The sequence below is a fragment of the Vespa crabro genome, chromosome 2 (genome assembly GCF_910589235.1).
Source record: "Vespa crabro chromosome 2, iyVesCrab1.2, whole genome shotgun sequence".
Classification (NCBI taxonomy): Eukaryota; Metazoa; Arthropoda; class Insecta; order Hymenoptera; family Vespidae; genus Vespa; species Vespa crabro.
Window position 1 is genome coordinate 16,921,152 of NC_060956.1, and position 24,755 is coordinate 16,945,906.

Genomic DNA, 24,755 nt, shown 5'->3' on the forward strand with positions numbered 1-24,755 from the left:
TATATATTATAGATAGATAGAATGAATCGTAATCAGGGAAGGCAAATCAAGTAATATAAAGAAAAGTCACTGAAATCCGATTGACCTAAATAGAAGAAACCTTTTTCGCTTTCGTCTAAGTATTTACATTGACTACATAAATTCACGATGTACATGAATTCACGTATACGTGCGTGCTTACGAATGTTAGCGAAAATCTGGTCATAGACCGTGACTATATCGCGAATGATACTCATCCATGCATTTAGAATGGCAATTCGCGACATCAAAGCCAAAGTATGAGCGCACGCGCGAATCGGCTTGAATCTCGAATGACAAACTCGAAACTCGCCCTTCCGTTTGCCCTTATATGATAGCTATATGCGCTGATACAACGCAAGCGCGTTACTTTATCGCGTAGAGAAAGAGAGAGAGAGAGAGAGAGAGAGACAGAGAATGACTCGTAACCCGTTACCTAAGGGCAACTCCTGCGGGAAATTCGTCGTACGTGATAAAACTCGATCCCACGTCGTCGACGTTCTGACGATGACAATATTCGCTACGACCAATGAACTTTTCGTAAAAAAAAAGATTTCGTGTACTATCGTACGGTGGATTCGTTATTAAAAAATTGAACTTTGTGTAATGTGAAATATATTCTAATAGATATTCGAATAATTACTATCTTTGTCTATCTCGATTGATGTTCTTTTTTCCATTCTATTTTTTTTTTTTACTGTTCATTTTTCATTATCGTATTTGTTTGAATCTTGATCTTTTTAAATCATTAATATCAAATCGATTGAAAGATATAACGACTTCTCCTTCATTCTTGTAGATTATCGTCGATGTATCATAAATGTTCATTGAATTATTCAACGTCCAATTAATCTCGTTATGTAACATAAAGGCGAGCCATTCTTCGTTCTTTTAAGACGACAAGAGACGACATTACAGATAAAATTATATGGAGACATCCTGAAAACTTTCTTCTCAATTAAGTTTTGATTAGATAATCAATATATAAATTTATAATATATTGAAATCGAAAAGAAAATTTACTTTCCGCACGCCAACGGATAATTTAATGAAAAATTTTTATGTAAAAAAAAAAGATATAATCAAGTATTTTCTATATTCTACGACAATTAAAAATCTAATATTTTCTAGCTCGATTTATCTTACATTCGTTATACCTATTACAATAATAATGAATTATAATGTTATATATATATATATATATATATATATATATATATTATATATTATATTGAATAATTTCGATATTCTTTTTTATTTTTATTTTTATTCCATCCGTTGAAAAAATTTCCACGAATCCACGATCGTTCGGAAGACTTTCATTTGAATAATATAAATTCGACATTTGCATGTAGATTCGGTACGCGTGTGATACTCATGCGCATTATGAGAAATCGGAGAAGGAAGATGCGCGACAACACATCGTAATGCAAGCGAACACATCGAAGAGAGAGAGAGGGAGAGAGAGAGAGAGAGAGAGAGAGAGAATGAATTCTCCTACGGGAGAATCGAGCTACGTGATGGAAATTGGAATAAGAAACGAAGGTGATCGAGTTACGTGCAAAGATCGATGCGGTTTTACATTTTTCTTTTCATTCTATATATATATATATATATATATATATATATATATATATATATATGCTATTTCTTAAATTCTTAGTTTCTTTGTATAATATTCATAATTACGATTCAAATTCATCGATATACGAAGAATTATTTCAAAAGTTAAACGTAAATATCGTTATATGGGCAATATTGCATGGGCATACGTTCAATAGAATGGGAATACATAATTTCCATAAATTCAACCAATACTCGACGAGAGTCGACATATTCGACTTTTACACTCAATTATGCACATAATAAACAAATAAACGGTCGCTTCGTGATTTTAATAGAATTAATATAGAGAAACAAGATACAATTATACATAAGTGAAGTCTCATGTTTCGATTCTCATAAATACCTGTTCATCATTAAATTGAGTAACATTCGAATATCAAAGGCTCTATAATTATTGTTTTTAATAACCGTTAGAGAGGTCAGGTTAAATGTCTAAAGGCAAAGGACAGGGCCTTGCGGCTTTCGAAAGGTGCTGTTAATCACGTGATCCGCCCCAAAGTTTGCTTAGTCTGACTCCCGATTAGCTGAAGAGGTTAGACCAATATATGGGGCAGCCTGACACGTGATCGTTAAGGTTTCAGACAGGATGTACCGTGTTTTCCAAGTTGTAGATCGAGCAATTATCTAGCTTGACAGAGCCTACGTGTTGCCTGACAGTATCATTAACTCTACCAAGGAAACTATGCACGCGTCTCTCCCCATCAAACTCGATTAAAACGCAACCAAAAGAAACTTGTTTTAAGAAACGTTCCTTTCTTCGAGTCTTCTTTTCTTTTCTCTCTCTCTCTCTCTCTCTCTCTCTCTCTCTCTCTCTCTCTTCGTTTTTTATACGTCCAAATATTATATTTATTTGTGGAATACTGAATGAATTATTGTCATGATAAAAATAATTCTAAAATACTAAATAATACAAATTCATAAAAATGATTTGATTTTGATTAAAAATTTTCACGGATATAAATGTAAACTCCGTGGAACGATAAATTTTTACTTTTATAACTTCGCCTTCCGCGTTACATGAAACCCAAAATTGATACCGAAAGAGGTCAAACGTTCGCCGAACTCGATATAGTAATTAAATCGATTTAAGTGCAGTTCAGTAACTGTAGCTAGCGAAACACTCGACCGATCGGTTGATGCATTAAGCCAAAACTTCATTTTATTGACACTTGAGTTGGTCTTTTTTTTATTCTTTTTTTTCATTAAGCATATTAAATGCATCATAAATGTTATATAAAAGTGGCGTGAGCGATGTCGAACGATTTCATTTATTAATTTCAATACGCGTTATATGAAAATTATCATCATGCATTTAAAAATGATGCAACTTCAAGTCGAGAAAATATCTTAAAAGTTTTACATTTTTTCCCTTCGCTTTAGTTATATATTATTTTCCCAGAACGATTATCCTTTTAGAGTTATCCTTCGAAAGCATGAAAAGAAAATTATTTAATATTGGTTAATTCTTTAAGGCAAAAGGAAATTCCGCGATTAATAATTCCATTCCTTTGGCAACAGCATTCGTGGCTTGAGAATTCTGCCATCGTTCCGTGCTTTGTGCCGATAAAAAGCGAGATGCGCTTCGGTTTACGAAAGGTAGAGGAAGATACCTAATGGAAGTTGCAAGCATCGTAGAGGGAAGAGTTATGATTGTGGTGAAGCTCTGATTTCATGAAATTTCACCGAAGTTTCGACGATACAGGACACGCAAGTATAGATGTACAGATGTACTCGTTGCTTCAAAATAGAGGAATGAAATATAACTATTATGATTTTTTTTCCTTCTTTTCATAAATAAGAAAAGGAAAAAGAAGAAAACTAAAGGCGAGAAAACGAAATGAGAATGTAATTATATACAACAGCAATAGAATTCCATAGAATAAGATTCGTAATAAATAATTGTTATGGGTACAAAGAAAAATTCCTTTTTCTTGTTCGCCTAATGTCATTATAAACGGATTATCATTTTTCTTCGCAAAATGAGACAAATCAATTTAAAAACGTGCATATCGGTTTTGAAATACGATTAAAAAACAAATCTGTATTTATGCCCATCATGTAGGCTATTGTCATTGGTATAATGTGGATACTAGAAGAAGGAAAGAATCGAGATTAACACAAAGCTGACTCTGTTAAAATGGCAAATCCACAGGCATTTTCGTTGACACTTTTATTATTGCGGGACATTACAATAAAAAAATACGAACTTAACTTTGAAATAGGGATCAAATTTGTGGATTGGAAAAATCTTGAGTAATTTTGCATGGGCAAATTTTCTCTTGCCAGGAAAAAAACATAAGAATAAATTATTTTTATTCAAAATTCGAGTTGGAGATACAAATACTGACAATTTTTTTTTTTTTTTAGAAATTTCCTTTAAGATCCGAAGTTCCAACATTCTCGTAACAATCTTTAGATGTTGCAGTATTTATATGACACGTATAGTAAGTTTGGTATAAATTTCAAATGCCATATAACATTTAGAACGCTTAACTAGCGTTGACATAAACTAGACTATTAATTTACGAATTATATACATACATACATATATATATATATATATATGTATATATATTTTGTTGTACATATTATATGTATATCTCTGCAGGCAGAATACATCAAACGTACAAATAATACGCTTGCCATAGCTAAAGTGAATATATCTCGTAAATAGCATCCTCGATGAGAGAATTTAACTCGATTATCAATAATAGAAATTGTATGCTTCATTGGGTCAAAACAGATTATTGCAAAAATCGAATTAAAAGCAAACTACAGTTCATTTCATAGTCGATATTATCATCGATTTGCTTTTTCTCCCGAATAAAGGATCGGATGAAAATAATCGAATGCTCGAATTACAAAGCGCGATGGACATGCCAATAACGATAGGTTTTCGTCGCTAGAATCGGACGAAACTCGAGACCAATCTGACCGGTTGATCGAGCTATTGGATGCGAAAGAGAAAGTTAAAAAGATAACACGAAATGCTTGAAACAAGGAGGAAAGAAGAGCTCGTCTCAACAAAACTACAGGGATCGTATATCGGTCGATGATATGATCAAGAGTGATCAAAAGTTTCGTGAGGATGTAACATGAATTTTATGGCCACACATATCACCAATTATAAAATACGTAAAAATCTTAAGATCGAGTTACTCGTCTAACTCTTCCGAAATAATGACTCCTAATTTGTCAAAAATTTCTTTTGCAATGAGTCACTAACACGCTAGAATCGTGTAAGATATAAACGTTGAAACAATAGAATCACTTCGAAAAATTTCCTTTATTATTCGCGAGTCGTTTCCTGTGAAGTCGCTGGAGGCAAGAACGGGACACAGTTGGAGCATTTCATGAAAATTCATGCTAATAACAATAATCCAAATTCATGTCTGAGCCGGCGGCATGTCGTCCTCGACATGGCTGTGTCTGGCAATTCGCTTGGGATCGAAAAAAAAGAAGTCAACATTAGCGGATCGGCGAAAGCGTGGAGAATGAAATGATTCTAAAAAGGAAACCGACAAGAGTTAAGTTAAAAGTAAAATATCATAGTAAAAATGTATTCGATTAATAAATAAATATTACAATATCTATGATGCAAAACGAAATGGCTCAAAACAAATCGAAACAAATTGATAAAAGGTAATTATAAATAAGTATATACAAGTAAACAAACATTTCAATTATTTAATTAATCCCAAAAGAACAAACACCCTAACAAAGTTTTTTTTAGACTCGGAATATACCTCACGAAATTCACATGTATCTTTCTCGTACGTGATCCCACTAACTAAAGCAATATATGCGAGGCTCACGTACTTAGTTCTTTCACAACATATAAACGTTCTTCTGCTACAATTGATATCAACCTCGTAACATTGAAATCCGTTCTGATTCCAATTATAAACGAAAAATATTTAAAGAATTTTCTACTAACACCATTTAACGATTCATGGTTGGCGAAAAATGAAATTGTTTCACTGGCATAGCCGGTGCGTAGTTTCGTAACATGCTCTGCAGACGATTCAATTAGAACAATTATAATTTGTCCTACTTTCTTTGGTAAATGGAGGTTGTTGTTTAACTCGTCCCTTTCGGTACATTTTTCAACTTGACATTACAACAAAACTCGTTACAAACAACGACGTATAAATGAAATTAATTTGAAAGAAGAAGAAAGAACCGAACATTCGATAGAAAGGAATATAATTGCATATGTCATCCACGTATATCTCTTCTATAAAAGGAAGGTAGAGAAATAAATAAAAAAATGAAAAGAAAGAGATATTCTTCGAAGTCATCGCAAGCAACTGGAAGAGAGAAATTTCGCGCTTCTCATTCTCTCAAAGGTGTCGAGGGTTCTAATTTCATGGGACGTTAAATACGTTTCTGCTGGTGGAAAAAAAAAGAAAAGAAAAAAAAATGAAAAGAAGAGCAGAACGGAAATGAAGAAAAGGTCTTGAAAGAAAAGAGAGGGAGAAAGAGAGAAAGGAGACAGAAAGGGGGAGAGAGAGAGAGAGAGAAAGAGAGAAAGGAAAGGAAAAAGAAAAATGGAAACATTCTAAAGAATCATAATGTCTGTTACACGACTTTCAAATACTTTATAACCGAAATCTTAAAAGCTTATACGTCCCTTCTAAAAAAATCACATGATAGAATTAAAATCAATGTTATATCGATGGTACAAATACGAGTCGTTACAACAATCCCATAGAAAGATATCGCACACGTACATATATGCATATACATATAATACTTACAAACGCATAGATACGTACAAACAAGGAAACTAAATTAAAAATTTTCAATATCGATTTGTAAAAACCAAAATAAATATATGCGCAATAATACATACTACTGCTTATAACATGTCCGTTTTCCAATAAAATTCGAGTCTCTCTCTCTCTCTCTCTGTCTCTCTCACTCTCTCTCTCTCTCTCTCTCTCTCTCTCTCTCTCTCTCTCGCTAACTGAATTTCGAATATACGATAAGAATAATCTGATTTTTTTTCATCTGATACAACGACAGCTGACATAAATCTCTTTCAATCGTCTGTACTGGAAAATCCAAACTGGGCCAACTAAAATTCATCGTTTCGTATAACACCACATACATGCATACAAAACCATGTGAAATTCACGATACTTCGTTGTAAAAAGATAGGACGTAACATGCGCGTACTTATAGTTATAAAATAATTTAGGAAAAAAAAAAAAACATACCATTTTTCAAAAACGTGTCATTCTGATTGGTAAACACATAAAATAAATTACATTGGTTATTACGTTCATTTGGGAAATAAAGAAAAAAGTTGGAAATATTGTAAAAACTTCTGGAAACTTCGAAAATATACATAATGAACTAAATACAGCGAGAACTTAAATGGATTGGAAAAACTTTCATTAGATTTTTATCAAAACTTCAACGTTTTTTATAGGTGAAATATAAAAAAGATAAATACAAAAAAAGGCAAAACAGAAATATTCACCGACTGTTATTTTTCTCTAAAAATTATCGTATCAAGAAAATGATTTTCAAAATGATTTAAAAAAAAAAAAAAGGAGAGAAACGATAAAACGAAGATAATAGACAGTGAAATAAAGTATAAAATTAATCATTTTACCAGAGCTGACGTACAATTAAATGATAAAATAATATTAAACATTTAAGAGCTAAGTTTCTGAACTCCAGATGAGACAGTCGAGTTAATTTTTCAGTTTGCCTTACTACTTAACATTTTAATCGTAAAGATTATACTTTTGTAAGTTTTTTATATGAGTAATATCATTATCATCATCATCATCATCATCATCATCATCATCATCATCATCATCATCATCATCATCATCATTATTATTATGATCGTTACAACATATAATGAATACTTTAATCTTTTCTCATTTTTAAAATCATTCTTCATAAACGTTTGTATTTCGTCTACGTTGCAACTCGTTCTTCGCATCGTTAGACTGAGAAAGTTTAAGATCATTTAATTAAACTTTTTCCACGACGCAGCTTCGGCTTCCAAATTCATATCGGACAATCGTATTCCAACTAAAATCCAAGAAGAACACTGTAGCCATAAGACATCTCGCTTTAATCGAGCGTCATTCTCTGAAAGGCATTATTTAGACAAGGAAATTAATTTTAATTATCTTTTAACTATTTCACGATCTTTTTTTCCGAAAGTTTTTGATCGTTTGACGTTTTGTCATGCACCTTCCGCAAGGATATCATAGAATATTACAATTTGCGTCTCATCATTAATCTCCTTTGTTTTAGACTCTCGCGTTTTTCTTTAAGTCGGTGAACAAAGTAATTTCATCAAAGTAAGTAATTTATTAGATTGCCAACGTATCGTAATTAATTTAGTAAAGCGTTAATCTCGAAGGGGAAGAAGGAAAGAGGGGCGGATGGAATAGGGAAAGGTTAATTATGAAAATGGTAAAAAAAAAAACGAAGTTAAAATCTTCGAATTGAAAAACAAGCATAGGGTCAATTCATTAAGTTCACAATTAAGATAGATTCGAAAAAAGATTTGACGAATTATTTTTACTTTGTTTCACCGATACAATACGAAAGACTGATCGACGAAAGAGAAGATCGATTGATTGTGACAACTTTCTTAACTTCTCAACCACTTACGATTTGTTCAACTTATCGTAAATAAAGCCCGTTCATGGTTACTGATATTTCACGTTCGTATCTTTTACAATTTAATGAATAATAGAAATAATATTTTCTTGGGTGATAACGTTAGATATTTTCGATCATTTCGTGATCGAGATCGAGTGTATCCTTCTTCTCTCTGTGTGTGTGTGTATGTGTGTGAATAGCAATTTATAAACCTATGTTTATTATTCAACAGAAAGAATTAAATTTTTCAGATTCGTTTGTATCAAATAAGCTAAAGTATGGATTTGCTGAGTACTAAATGTTTAATTATTTATCTGGCAGAATAAAGAAATACGTTAAAGAATTATCTTTCGATCTAACATTATTAATAACATTAACATAATATTATTACATTTGAAAATAATAGTCGGCGGTTTCTTTTATTTTGGAATAACTTCGTAGATAGTGATGAACCAATTGCTATTGAATAAATAGCGTTACAATTCAATAAATAGCGTTATTATTATGAAATAATAACTAATGTGGAATAAGTGGTATTAATATTTCATGTTATTGTTAGCTTTAAAAGCATAAATTATTTTTCGATGACGTTTTCTAGTCAGCCGAAAATAGATCTTCAAGTAATTACGTACTCACGTTTCGCAAAGTTTAGCTTTCGAAATGTGCAGAGTATCTCCTCTCCGTGAAGCAATGCAAGCAGAGAATTTGAATAATTGAGAGGAGCACGTGCCAAATCAGAAATCACTGGAATGCGATAAAGTTTAACTCGATTCCGTTGCATACACATAAACGAAAAGCATATGCGATATTTCACTATGATCATATTAATATACTACAGAGTGGTCCGAACGAGGGAGTATCTCTATGTGTAATATTCATGAGTGCTTGTCTCGGTTATACCACTAATTTTTTAAACAAATTTCGACGAAATTCAATATACCCGCTACCACCAGAGTATAATTAGCTTACGCTGTTGCATCACTCTTTAAATTATAAATCTATTAAATGAAAAACGCAGAATACGTAACTTTTACTTGAAATTTAATAAATCATTTCGTTTAAGATATTTAAGTTACTTTTACAAGTAGAAAATCATCCTGTGAAACTCGTATATTCCGTCTACACAATTTATAGCATTGATAATATCTGTTTAAGCAATTTACATATTTCTCTTATATTATTCTATGATCAACGATATGAAAAAGAGATTAAAGAGAAACATTAGAGAATATATTTATGATATTACATTAATGTTGTAATCCAAACAGCGCGAAAATGTAGACTTTAGAAACGTTGTAATTAGTAACATTGTGTAATTAACATTTAATATTCCAAACAGAGGTAGAATGAGATTATCATGAGTGAAATCATTACCTAGACAGATGAATATCCTACAAGAAACGTAGAAACGACGAGGCACTCGTTGTATATTACAAAGTTGATAATTCAGTAGGGTTAAGCTGAAGATCATAAACTTGCAAGTATCCAATTTTCGACAACACTATGGCCAACTTTATGTTCAAGAACGCATTAACTTCGCCAGCTGTATCTCGGCTGTACAGGATGCAATCTAATACGATGAACATCCACGACATACGCGAACGATTTATCGTCTAATTTAATGCGCTGCTACATCGTGCGATATCGAAGAATTTCGAAGCTATGAAACTATAATTAGGACGTCGCAGGGAGAGAAACGGGACGAGCAGTTATAAGCGCGATTACTATAGTATTTCGAAACTGGCTAATGTATTATTCTCTTTATAGTTTCTCTCAGACGGAGAATTTGGATCCGGAGATCAGGATGTCGATACTTTCAGTGTTATGGCAGAAATTGACTTGGATAAGGTAGACAAGAGTTCAAAGTTTCTTTTTTTTTTCTTTTTTAAATAAGAATTACTAAATAAAAATTTTACTAAATAAAAGTTTTACTAAACAAAAATTATACCTTTTTTGAACTTTACAACATTCGTACTAACAAAAATTTTCTACAGCTTTTTATGTTGTGTGCCGTTTTTTACTAACGAAATTGATAACCTACTAAACTGGATATTTCTTATCGAAACAATTAACTATTTTCTATAATTATTGGAAGAATTGCAATAATTATTAAGTAAAACGAATTTTAAAATTCCTGTTAATCGAGCTTCGCTTTTAATTTGACTAAAACATGCCACACCGGTTTATCGAAATGAAGCTTTCAACTTAGATTGTCAAATAATAATCCTCAAAGAAGAACGACATCCTACTAAGGATTCATTCAAAAGGATGTCAATCGTCTCGTAAGAGACAGAGAAATCTAGGAATTGGGTTATGAAGATAATCTCGTAAATACTGAAAGGATAATCTTCGAATGCTGTTAGGATTTCGCAATGGCGACTTTACTACGGATCTCATGCTTCAATATCCACCCCAGTCATTATGGAGTTTGACTTAATCCGAGTGAAGTTTACGGATCTCTATCACGTGTACCAAAATTCACTAACTAAATTCAAAAAGATGTACTAACTCTATTAAATTTCTTCCCGTTGACTTTCTCACAAGGTTTAATATTAATTGAATATTTTATATTTGTTATTTTGCATCTTTAACAATAAGACACAATCCTTTGTACAATTTGAACATCCATTAATCTAAAATCATTTAACTCTATAGGAAATTAGCAAAAGTAATTCCTTATACGAGAAACTAATATTTAACTACAATACTGTTCAGTTGGTCGATCGCGCGTACACAATTTCCTCCTTCAACCATGATAATTTAATAACGTAAGGTCACCGTGAGAGATTCCAGACTGATCTCTATTCCGACCACTATCATGCGCATCCTTTGGAATAAGGACAATTTAATTTGCTGGACATCAAGATGGACATGTGCAAATTGAAATCCATGAGGTAAACTCCGAGTAAACAAGATAACGTCATCTAATTATTGCTTTTTGTAGTATTCATAAGATGAGAAACCTTCATATGTATGTATATGTATTCTATCATGTCCAAGGCTTTGAATCTCATCTTTCGTATATCTTTATAAAACTTAAAAATCTTAAATTCGAATGAATAAATATGTTTCAACATTCGAAATAATATTTGCTATTTTAATTCAAAGTCTAGATAAATTTGAAAATAAAAAAATTATTTCTGTTTGAATAAATCAACGAATTATTATTACCATACGTAACATTGTCCGAACGTAATTAAAAATTTGATAGAACGTTTAAATATATAAAATAAAAAACCTTCCCATTCTCACTCGAGATTTTCACTCGGTCTCACGAATTTTCAAATCAAATCTTTCTGCAGGCAATGTCACGCGCGTTCATTTTTATGTGCATTCGATTGCTCGCTTTACGAAGTCGATTGTAACACCATGTGCCATCTGATGCGACGCGCGCAGAATTAAGGGCTCGTTCAGCACGGCTGGCGATAAGAATACGAATGCGATTTTTGTCGATCGAAATTTTTATTATAACGAAAATACTTCAATGTATGAAACATTTTAATAACTTTCTTTTAGAGAATAGATCGATTGAACAAATAAAACTTTCTCTTTAGTAATTTTATTATTAAATAACTTAATTATTTGTTGATTATGTGTAAAGAAAACTTTGATGATATATAATTCAAAAATAAGATTAACAGACGCAAATCATTAATATAAAAAAGTAATTCATATATATTACAATTAGAAAAATATTATTTAATCAAAGAGTCTAATAATTATCTTATTCAAACTAATTGCTTTGTATATCTCATGGTCAATTAAAAAGAATTCAATGATTCTAAAACTAAAATAATAATGATTAATAGAGGGTAACATGGATATTTTCATTAAAAGCGAAGCATCTGAGATTCCGTCACGAGAATCAGAACAGAACATGGTGCAAGAAACGTCCTGAGCCAATAGCGTTTTGATGAACCTGTCTTTGGTTCGACCCACTTCCTAAACTCGCAGCTGCACTATAAATTCATTAAGCCAATCCAATTTCACTAGACGCCGATAGGAATGGATGCATTTCTTCGTAGGACGGATTGGAAGATGGTTTGCGGTCACCTTCCTATCTAAGATATGTTCTCTTCATCCTGACTATTACTATCTACGATACGTCTCTCGAATGTCCTGTTAACGACCACCACGGCGCAACGTTCGAGGATCAATGAAGCTAACGGAATAAGCTTTATTAGTGGACAAAGACACGTCATGCTCTTTGTCTCGTCATGCTCTTCGATTTTTTAGGTTGAAAAATAAAGCTAAGGATGAAAAGGAGCGTTTCGACGGATTTCGAGAGAAAACTTTTTTCAACTTTCCTTGTGTTTAGGACTTAACTTTGACTTTGTAATTTTATTTTATCTTTATATTGTAAGATATTCCGTCTCTTCCAATCATTTCTTCTCCCCCTCTGATAAGGATACGAATGATATAAAAATAATATTATACGAAATTTTTATTGCCTCAAAGAAGGGATTTCTATGTTCAAGTATACACGTATATCTATATATGTATGTCTATCTATATCTATCTACACATACGTCACTCTAGCATGTAGGAAAACACGAAATTAACAATGGCAACGGAACACGCGTAACGAAAATGTTTACCTCTGATAGTCGAAAGAGGAAATCAAACGAACGACGAATTACGGACCAGATTGCTATTCTATATTGTCGGAACGTGGTTGATTAGTACTTAATAAATTACAAATATAATCAAGCAATTACATGAATTGACGATTATCCGTGATCGTTAATTATAATCGTGCAATTATTTTATTTATAAGTTTTTTATATTTATGTCTTAAGCCTTCTAATATGAAATATAATTTTAATTGATTATTTTCTGTACACTTTCGCAACTTTTTTTATATGAATTTTTTATAAAAATGTTGCTCGTTAAACGTTCTGTTGAAATGTCAATGATTTGAAGAGCGGCAATGCAGCATTGCGGTAAAGTAGATACGTGAGTTACAGGAAAGAAGAATGCTTTGGGTGCATGGTCATGATTTTAACTATCCGGTTAGGAATCTTTTCGAGAATTTTTATTTTCTTTTTTCTTTTTGTATATATGCGTAGTTAAGAAAAACAAGAGAAAAATAATATAAAAAGAAAGCATATTTCTAATAAAAATTTGAGTATGTGAATTTGCATGAAATACTAATATTGAAAATATAACAAAAATTGTAAAAAAAATATAAAACTATGTTTAATGATGTACATGTCCCAGCAAAATTATATAATAAATTTTTATTTTAAATCCTATTCATCATTCATAATCCAATTTTTTAAAAATTAACGATCAAATTCGTTCTATCATTGATATTTTCCCAATAATGTCCGTCGATCACGGAAAAATGTCGAACGAAGGACGACTACCCCCTTCGATAAAACCGCGCCATTACTAATAATTATTGGAAAACACTTAGGGCAGGTGTCGTGTGTGCTAACCGTACAGTCGACCGCCTGATTTGCCTGAAACTTCATTAATCACCGTCAGTGTCTAATATTATGTGCTCGCTTTAAAAGCATCCATCGAGTGGTAACCTCAGCGAAAATGCGACGTACGGTCTTCACTACTTTATAATAAACTGATGTGGCTTTTAACTTTTTCAGATTGTTTATTTTTTAACAATTCGAATGAATATTTTATATGGGAATCATTAATACCAAAGCCTAATACAACCTATTGTCTTCACTATTTCATATTAAACCAATATGGCTTTTAACATTTTCAATTTGCTTATTTTTTAATGATACGAATGAATGTTTTATATGGGAATTGTTAATACCAAAGTCTAATACGATTTACTAATCAAACAAATTTGCAAAATAATATAAGCGCTTAATTAATAACCAATTTCATAATCATCTTAACGTCTAATTGTTATTATATATCTATATGTGCATAAATACGTAAATTAAAGCGTGAAATTAAATTGGAACGAGCAACTATTTTAAATCGTAATATTGTCAAATTCATGATCTTTTTTTCTTGATGATAAAACGCGTGCACATATATTTACGTTATCGATTTTTCTCCATTATTCCTTCGTAGATCGATCGAGAATACGACGAAGATAAAAACGAGGAAGGCAACCCACCGCCGTTCATCACACCTCCACCTCCCAATCCAGACTGTGAGTAATAGCATTTACATAAAGCCACAGCTGTAGCTTTCTGTGAAATAATATCTTTCGTAAGAAATTCAAAAGAGGGCAATGCCCAAGACCCGCAGATCGGTGAATGCCGTTCCAAATAAAAATAAAATATTCAGAATATCTCTTTTCTTTTAGACAAAGGTCCGAAAGGTGAGAAAGGTGAAAAAGGAGATAAAGGTGAAAGCGTTCGAGGACCACCAGGACCTCCTGGACCACCTGGACCTGGATATGATCCAAACGATGAGGTGCAAAATTTTTTTTAATTCCGTTAAAAGAATAGTATTTGTATATTGAAAGAAATGTTCTTTAAGTCGACAATTATCAAAAAGTACGATAAAGTCAATAAAAAATATAATCTCATCTTTATCTGTCATATATATATATATATATATATATATATATATATATAACGTATATAAAATATATAAAATAACGTATATATATATATATATATATATATATATATATATATATATATAACGTATATAAAATATATAAAATAACGTATATATATATATATATATAACGTATATAAAAATTATATATTAATATGACATATTTTTTATACACACTGTAGATACTGCGATAAAACTCTCTTGAAATTTTGCCAAAAAACTTTTGATCCTCGGAATTCGTTCAGTCTATAGTCTTTTTTAATACCTTCTATAAAACCTTGATTTATATACCTCTAACCGAGATATAACTGTGATAAATTAAATAAAGAATTACACGTTAATGCCCAATCCTAAAATTGGTAAAAAAAAAGTGAAACGTATCTTTTTCTGTATGCCTTAATAAATAACTACGTTTCGTTGTACCCTTATGGTCATGACGTTATATAAGTCATTGGTACGTCGATAATACGTGATATTCGTATTTACGGTACACGGATATGACACGTTCGTATTCGTGATCAGTCATTCATCTGATTATTCGAGCGAATTGATTTAGCGTGAGAATATCGTAGCGCATATCAGGAAACACTGTGCATAACACTCGTATTGGCATCATAGCTATTCGATATATGAATACGTTCCATTTGTCATTGAATTCGCTTCCCGATTCGACAAAAAATTTTTTTTGAAACTTCGTTGCCTTTTCATTAATCTAATATTCTTTATTCTTTTTTTTTTAGGATTGGCCAATAAAAATACCACACGGTCCGGCAGGTCCTAAAGGAGAACCAGGTGAATGTACATGTAATGCAACGGCCTTGATGACATCCTTTACGATGCCAAAAATGATCGAAGGACCGAAAGGTGAACCAGGTGTTCCTGGAAAGGAAGGAAAGCAAGGACAGATGGGTCTAACTGTACGTAAAATAAATTCTTCAACTATAAGTAATGAAATAAGATGGATTGATCTTCTTTATGAAAGAAGAAAAAAAAAACAAATCGATTATCGATCATTTAAAGATATTTTCTGATATAGGGTGCAGCAGGACCACCCGGAGAAAGAGGATTACAAGGTCCACCTGGACCAAAAGGTGACAAAGGAGATATAGGAATACCTGGACCCGAAGGTCCCCAAGGACAAAAAGGTGAACCAGGCAGAGATGGAATACCGGGTGAAAAGGGAGCTCAAGGACCTCCTGGACCGCCGGGCAAGGGTGAATTTTCTGGCTACGATGTAAGTCAACGTATTTTTCATAAATTCATATTGTGACGATCAAACCGGAAGAAAAATGAAATTAAAATCGATAAGAAATACGATACATTGAATTAATTCATGGGAAGCATAAAAATTTTGTTTACAAATTGAAAACATTCGTAAAGAATATTATATCAAAGATTACTAATCCTTCTTAAAATTTCAAGATTGTGTATTCTTGACAGTACGAGTATAGCCAACTCTTATTCAGACGATTGGTACACTCACGTAACACGCAAACACTTAACTGAAATATCTCTCGTCCCCTTATACGACAAGCTTTTCATGAGATACAAACTCCCTCAGCCACTTTCGTCCCTTCTCTTGAGTCTCTGTCTCTCACCTGGCCGGTCGAACGTTTGGTCGGTCGGACGGTCGCGGTGTAGTAGGCAGCCTAGAAATTGGTTTCTGTATTCCTCGGGGAAATCGAGCTTCTCACGATGCGAACTCACGTAAGATAACCGTAGCACACACGATACGCGAGCCGAACATACAGAAAAGGAGAAGGATGAGAAAGGTAGTACTCGAGTTCCTTGCCAACAAAGTCGTCAGTAAGGTACTCTGAAATCGAGATACCATGAAATTCGACCTCTCAAAGTGTACTTCATTTTATATTATGAATTCTCCTACCTATCTGAAAATGATTACATCCGTTTCTATATTATAACAAATGATCGATTATCTTTATGATTCTCGTCGAAATGATCAAGAAAGAAAAAGACGAAGAAAAAAAAAGAATTTAGGAAGAGATTATGATAATAGAATAGATATATTGCTTTTCAATCGTTATTGAATGAGAAAGTACCCTTCATGATATCTTGACATTCTTCTTTACGTATAATTTTCGATCGTCGACTTTACGTCTCTGATATGATTTTATCAAAGAAACGAATATTCGGCTCTAACGAGCGTGTTCCTTACGATATGAAGGAACTCACCGATTTCAAAGGAACTGCACATCGTAACAACGTGTGACGCATTGTCAGCATTTAGCTGATCTTTCCTCGCCTCTCTCTCTCTCTCTCTCTCTCTCTTTCTCTCTCTCTCTCTTACACACACACACACACACACTCTTTCTTTTCCTCTTGCTCTTCTCTCATCCTCTTTCCTAAGAATCTCAGTTCTTATGCGCCCTAACGAACTCACTATTTCTCTCATGCGACTCCTCGGGCGCTAGACTCCAGACAGACACCAACTCGACGAATTTCTAAGCAGACTGCTTCCATTGTCGTCTCCTCTCTAACTCTAACTCTCTCTCTCTCTCTCTCTGTCTCCCTCTCTTCCCCTCTCTTTCCCTCTCTCTCTTTCTCTCTTTTTCCCTCTCTCTCTCCCTCTTTCTCTCTTTTACGGCGATTTCTCAGGCCGACAGTAACGCTTAATTCGGTAGTTTTCTTCTCTAAGACGAGCGCGCGGATCGAGCTTAAATATTTTAAACGCGAGCGTCTGCCTCGTCGTCCTTGTTGCCCTTAGCTTTTATTTTAACGAGGAAGAGGGATCGTTGGTAACCCTTCTACCTCGATCTTAATCGAGCTCCTTGGAAAGGTACAATGACCGGAAGAAACATCGACTCGACGTTAATTTTCTTTTTATTTTATTCTTTTTATTTCACTGATTTCAAATTGAAAATATATTAAATATAAAATTTTATTAAATAAATAAATAAATAAGAAATCGTCTATCTACGATTTCACGTGAAAGTAATTTATAATTAATACTCGATCTTGTATAAAATTTATCTGTGATAAATATAAAAAAGAAATAACGCGTGTAAGTACGTACGAATGATTTTACGTGAAGAAATAAAATGGTTTAGAAACGGTTTAGAACGATCTATATCGTTCGGAACGTAATTTCAAAGTGCAAGTTGTGACTTCATGCGCATGAATACATCAGTTCTTCATATTAGAAAGGAGATGCGAATGAATGAAAGAAAAGGAACACGAGTGAAACATTAGAACACGAATAAAATGAGAAAAGGGTAAGTAGCATGTTGCCTGAGATTCACTCGTTATCGCATAAACTATTATTTATTCCCTACGGTGCAATACGTATTCTATTTTTATTCAAAGATTTTCTTCCTTGGCTATATACACGATTAGAAAGTGGAACGAAATAAACAATACTTTTTGAACGAAATAAACCATTCTTTTTCAAAAAATTTGAGAACTAATACGGTAGAACATTGATTTTATCCGAAATAATGTCGGGATGACAATATATTTCCGATAATTAATAATCGATGAGTAATTCTTGGATAATCGAATAAATTTTTAATACGAACTGCAGTAAAAGTTAATATCTGTTAATTAAAAAAATATACATTTGTTATAGGTGATAAAGTTATTAATTTCTCAGACAATTAATATTTCATTTAATCAATGTTCTATTGTGTTCGTTGCACGTCTATGAGATAAGTTGATTAAAATCGTAATTGTTATTTATAAAATAAAAAAAAAAAAAGAAGAAAGGGAGAAAAAAATTCATTTTCCATATTAGAGAGAAAGCATTAACATCGAGTAACAAATTTTGCAACCATCCTTATTAACTACTCTAAAAACTACTCTAATGAGATTACTCCGAAAATAACGTTCAATGAGATTCTTATCGGTTACTTAATTTCACGTTAGGGAGACTTTGAGATACCGCAGAACTGTGTCTTCAGAGATTTTTCTGAGAAATTCCATGTTCCTAGGAAACTACAAGAATAAATTCGCGATGAACAACAGGCAAGTAAAATGGGAGAGTAAAGGGAGTAGGAATGAGGGAAAAAAAAAAGAGAAATTCTTTGATACAGCGAAAATTACTTGAGAGTTTGGAACTTCTCGAAAGGAAACTATACACCGGAGAATGACAAATTAATGAGACAAATTTGGACGTTGAAATATAGGCAAACTATAAAAGTAACAAAAGACACGAGTCACTATTATAAAAATTTATGAAATAATAAACCATAATTGTTTCTTTTTACGCGTTAATTAGCCGCGTGTTATCGTAAAAAAAAATTAAAAAAAGAGAAACGTCTAACGTCATACATAAACTTTACAAAAACACATGACCTTCCTAAATTAACACGTTGACGTTTATGTCACATCTAATACCTCGAATAACTTTTTGTAGATAAAAAAGAACAAAAGAATCTTTTTACTTTTATTAAGAACTTATATACATTTAGTTTTCTAACTGACCTAAAAGAAAAATTTTAAAAGCGTTTTAAATAAAACTTTCAAATTTAGCATAATGAAGGTATTTAAGGTCTTATATAAAAAGATTACAAAGATATTATATAAAAGAGGATGTTCCTTTTTTTTCTTTCATTCATTCTTTCCATTTATATCGCACAGGTAATTAACTTATCGCTAAATTGATAGATACGATTGTCAAAGAATTATTATTATTCGTCTATAACCATTAATGCTAGATGAAAGCGAGATCTACATTTACATCGAGTGTATATGCTTTGCTCCTTATTCTCATGATTAAACAGAGAAATTTCGTCTGTTATGTTCATGCAGCCCAGTTGGAAGCCGCGAGGCATTTACAGGGTGAGTACCAATTGGCATGCCTTGAGTGCCTACATCGTAAGGTTGTTTCCACCCTAAATCTACACTACAGATACATCGTTTATTTAAGAGACGTGCGTAATTAAGATAACATTATTATGAAAATGATACTACATTATGACGAATCTCCGACCATAAATTGAAGTGTTCGTCCTTCTCTACGCAATGTTTTCCTCCGTTAAAACGTATATCAAAGATTAAGTTGTTCTCAGCAGCAACCTCTTGAGACGTTATATTAATTATTAATCTTTGTAGAGACTACAAACAATCTAACAAAGATACTAAATCGTATCGTTTTTATATATTCGATCCTTTTTTCAATGAGTATCTACAAATTTTACGCATAAACTTATATGCTTTATTTATGTATAGGAAAAATTTTTCTATCAATATACTTATCTTCTCAAAAACTATAATATTTTATTAAGTGCTATCCTGCAAATATATATATATATATATAACCAAATTAATTCAAACATTTCTATTTAAATGTTTTATCCTATATAAATATAAAATATGAGAATACATAACTTTGTTCAGTACATGAAACTAGATTGATGAATTTGTATGGAAGAATGAAATTCAAAGATCTTTTAACAACTTAATAATTTAAATCATTATCAATCTAAATCTATTTAAGTCCATTCATTCCTACGATTTGAAATATGGATCGAAGAATATATAACTAATATTTGTTATTTTATTTAGACCGAAGGTATCACGATGAGACCAGGTCTACCAGGACAGAAAGGTGAATCAGGTACAGCAGGAAATCCTGGTCCGAAAGGAGAAGCCGGAATTCCGGGTGGAAAGGGCGTCAAGGGAGAACCTGGTCACAAGGGTGGAAAAGGAGAACACGGGAAGGAAGGTCCAAGAGGAATACAAGGATTCAAAGGAGAACCAGGTGCTCCAGGAGCGCCAGGACTTCCTGGTGCACCTGGAGAGAATGGAAGACCAGCAGAAAAGGGTGACAAGGGTGATGCTGGGCCCGAAGGGAAGCCAGGTCCACCTGGTCCACCAGGATCACCAGGGCCTAGTGGTCCAGGTGGTATAAACGTTGGAGATACAGGTGAAAATTTCAATAATTAGCACATTCAAATTTATTAAAAATCATATATAAAGATAAAATTAATAATGCAATTTGTGTAATATATAGTGGAGATTCAGGTGAAATTTTCAATAATTACCTCCTTGAAGTTCATTACATATTGTATAATGTATAAAGATCAACGATAAAGTTATTAGAATATCTAAACGAAATTATAAAATATTCGCAAGCATTGCTTTGTACAACGAAATCTATTCTATTTCCAACTCGTGCTACAGTATTACTTCTCTATCAACAGCTGGCAAAATAACTTGATACGCTTATTCGTTAACTAAATTCACTGAATGCAAATTCTACAAAGCGTAAATGGTTCCGTACCACTATTTTACTACCAAATATCTTGAAACTCAAGGAACTTCCTTAGTCTAAAATATTTCTTTCTTTTAATTGAAATGCATATCTTAATTAGAATACTTTAATTAATTCACTCTATTCAAGTAAATATACGATTGTATTTTTCCAATTTCCTCTACATTTGCATTGTAATTTTATATGTATCTTTTACGATTAGAGAAACGATTCGTAAAAATCCATTTTTATACGATTCTCAATGAATGGAATATTTACTAATGATTAAAACATTCGATAATTTAATAACTATCGTGTTAACAAATCAATCGACAAATAGAATAATAAGTTACGAATAATAATTTTTCTACAGTTACAAAAATTCTGAATTAACTCCGTTCATAAAGTGATTTATGAAATTCATGTAAAGGGTTAGAAGAGAAGGGTGAGAAGGGTGAATCCGGACCACGTGGTTACAAAGGCGATCAAGGAACTAAAGGCGAAAAAGGAGATAAAGGGGAGTCCGGACCAGCCGGTATACCGGGTGTAAATGGAATTCAAGGACCGCAAGGAGATAAAGGCGAACCCGGTAAGGACGGAGTTCCCGGAGCTTCTGGAATTCCGGGTCTGAAAGGAGAAAGAGGTGAAAGGGGTCCTCCTGGTGTTACTGCCATCGCCAATTCCGGTGACTATATTACCATCAAAGGAGAAAAAGGTGCAGAAGGTAAAAGAGGAAGAAGAGGTCGTCCTGGACCACCAGGTCCTGTTGGACCACCCGGAAAGCCAGGAGTAATGGGAGAAATTGGTCTACCAGGATGGATGGTAAGGAAAGAATAAATTTCTCTTACCTAATCGTTTGATTTCTTTATACCCGAATAAACTCTTTTACATATCCTGCATTATATTATCGAATAAACTCATGCAGATTTCTCTTTTAATGCTGCATGAAGAATAATATAAAGGTAAGAAAGAAAAAGAAAATAATGAACGAGAATTTAAGTACAAATATAAATTTTGTTTGGAGAGAGGAAGTAAGATTCGTGTTTATCGATTTCCGATAACTAATACTTGTCTTATAAACTTTCATAGGGCCGTCCTGGAACACCAGGAATTCCAGGAAGTCCAGGCTCGGCTGGATCGAAAGGAGAGAAAGGAGAACCAGGAGCACCAAGTTCTTATGGAATCCCAGTTGGTGTAAGATTCTTGTATAATAATCTTCGGGATAAAAAAAAAACAGATAAAATATGCTCACATACGTGCCACATCGTTTATTTTAGAGGAAAGGTGAAAAAGGAGATGATGGAATGCCAGGAATTCCAGGACAGCATGGAAGAGACGGACAACGAGGACCACCAGGACCACCTGGTCCACCTGGCCCATCTTCTCAAGGAAACTATATTGCTGTACCAGGACCTCCAGGTCCCCCAGGACCGCCAGGTCCACCTGGACTCTCTTTGATAGGGCAAAAAGGCGAACCAGGAATTGGTAGAAGTCATATTTTCGGAGAAAGAGATTATTATGGAATGAGGCAAGGTAGGATAACATGCATAACTAAAGATAACAAAGCAACGTCAATGTATAAATGGCAACGTTTGTAGAAATATATGCATGTACATATTTCCCATGAGAATGCCTCATAATTTAAACATAAATTTGCTTACGTGCGTACCGCAAGGACCCAGAAGCAGTTTGGACGAATTGAAGGCACTTCGTGAATTAAAGCAGCTAAAAGAATTAAAGGAACATTTAGGTAGCTTCATAAATTACCATAACACAGAAAACTTTCATAATATTATATCAATCATTGTTAATCATTGAAACTCGTAAATATATTTTCATTTAAATATTGTTTGTGTTAATAAAATAAAAGGGATCTGCGAAATCTTGTTAGTTTAATTATATATTTCATAGACAAGATTATTTATTATCAGTAAACCTATACCGTTCCATTAAAGGTTCTGTTACTGCGGCTACGAGAGGTCCTTTGGAAAGTACAACAAAGATTGTCCCAGGAGCAGTAACATTTCAAAATACGGAAGCTATGACAAAGGTAAAGATATCATTAACCTGTATATATTACAGTAATACTTTTCGAAAATTCCTTTTTATATTAATAGCTTTTCCCTTGATATCGTAGATGTCGAGTGTCAGCCCAGTTGGAACTCTGGCATATATCATAGACGAACAAGCTTTGCTTGTAAGAGTTAACAATGGATGGCAATATATAGCAGTTAGTATAACAATTTGAATGCAAAACATATATTTGATACTGTTGTATACTTATCTCGTATCTTTCAGCTTGGCTCACTTCTTCCAATAACAACTCCTGCACCACCAACAACGGCACCACCTCCAGCAAATCCACCTTTCGAAGCTTCAAACCTGATAAATCAAATACCAGTGAAGGCGGACGGTACAGGAGTGAGTTATCTTTATTTAATATACTTTATAGGAAAATTTAAATAAATTTATCCGATTCTAAACTGAAAATAATAATTTCTTTCTGCTATCAAGTGGTATCCTCGAATGGTAAGATAAATTATGTCATTATTTAAGACGCATTTGGACTAATTAGGCTCATTATCTAATTAATAAGTATATACTTATTATGATATGTATGTAATTTTTTAGTTAAGAATGGCAGCACTAAACGAACCATTTACCGGAGACATGCATGGTGTAAGAGGTGCAGATTACGCTTGCTATCGTCAAGCAAAAAGAGCAGGCTTGAGAGGTACTTTCCGTGCATTCTTAAGCTCCAGAGTGCAAAACGTTGATAGTATCGTTAGACTTGGAGATCGTGATCTTCCAATCGTTAATATCAAGGTAAAATCTTTAATAAAAAATAATTTATTATATTACTATTCAAAGGATAAAGAAAAATAAAATCTTAACATTTTTAGGGTGACGTTCTTTTCAATTCGTGGAAAGAAATGTTCAATGGCAATGGAGCCTACTTTTCTCAAAACCCAAGAATCTATAGTTTCAATGGGAAAAATATTCTAACAGACTTTGCCTGGTAATTAATAATAATTTTAAAGATAACAATGATCAATCAATACTATATGAATTTGTCAGAAACAAAAACAAGCAGTTTCGAATAGTTCAATTATTTATAGTAAAATACTGTAATATATAATCAATTTCTTTTTTATTATCTTATTTGAGATTATTATTGATCTATTACATTTATTCTCGATAATTGTTTAATTTATATATATATATATATATATATATATATATATATATATATATATATATATATGAGAAACTCTTTTAACATTTATTTTAAACAACGCTCTATGCAGCTTAAGTTAAACAAGATTATTTGCTGCGAGGATTAATGATAGGATTAAAAAAGTTAATAATAGATGGTACTCGTAAGCAACGCTTGTAGCAAAGTGAATCGAAAAAGTTAGATTCAGATGATCACAATAACAAATTCATTCCTTGCTAATAAAAGTATTTTATTTTTTATATCGTTAATTTAGAGCATGTGTTATCTTCTAGTCTTTCTAAAAATCTAATTGACTGACATGAACTACCTTATTTATCGTTTATCTCAAGAATCGATGATGCTAAATGTTACATATTATCAACGAAGCATGCAGTGAGATCTATTTCTAAAGCGTCATATTTAAATAATCAGAGAAATATGAACAAACATAATTGATTAATGATAATCTTAAATCAAACAATAAATAAATATTTCACTTTT

The 24,755-nt window shown here is 32.6% G+C and overlaps 1 protein-coding gene across 2 annotated transcripts in view; it reads left to right on the top strand.

Moving 5' to 3' along the window:
• LOC124422047 (collagen alpha-1(XV) chain) overlaps nt 1–24,755 on the top strand; it is a 204,594-nt gene that overhangs the window by 178,061 nt on the left and 1,778 nt on the right. Inside the window, exons 6-23 of one of the 2 annotated variants that reach the window (XM_046957944.1) lie at nt 10,048–10,128; nt 14,329–14,410; nt 14,567–14,676; nt 15,567–15,743; nt 15,863–16,060; nt 19,594–19,623; nt 20,350–20,710; nt 21,468–21,859; nt 21,988–21,999; nt 22,127–22,231; nt 22,315–22,570; nt 22,713–22,787; nt 22,993–23,087; nt 23,175–23,267; nt 23,336–23,458; nt 23,552–23,566; nt 23,669–23,863; nt 23,941–24,056. In XM_046957944.1, the coding sequence (XP_046813900.1) occupies nt 10,048–10,128; nt 14,329–14,410; nt 14,567–14,676; nt 15,567–15,743; nt 15,863–16,060; nt 19,594–19,623; nt 20,350–20,710; nt 21,468–21,859; nt 21,988–21,999; nt 22,127–22,231; nt 22,315–22,570; nt 22,713–22,787; nt 22,993–23,087; nt 23,175–23,267; nt 23,336–23,458; nt 23,552–23,566; nt 23,669–23,863; nt 23,941–24,056 (2,516 nt within the window). The remainder of the gene's footprint in view (nt 1–10,047; nt 10,129–14,328; nt 14,411–14,566; nt 14,677–15,566; nt 15,744–15,862; nt 16,061–19,593; nt 19,624–20,349; nt 20,711–21,467; nt 21,860–21,987; nt 22,000–22,126; nt 22,232–22,314; nt 22,571–22,712; nt 22,788–22,992; nt 23,088–23,174; nt 23,268–23,335; nt 23,459–23,551; nt 23,567–23,668; nt 23,864–23,940; nt 24,057–24,755) is intronic. The other variant, XM_046957945.1, reaches the window with a different exon arrangement.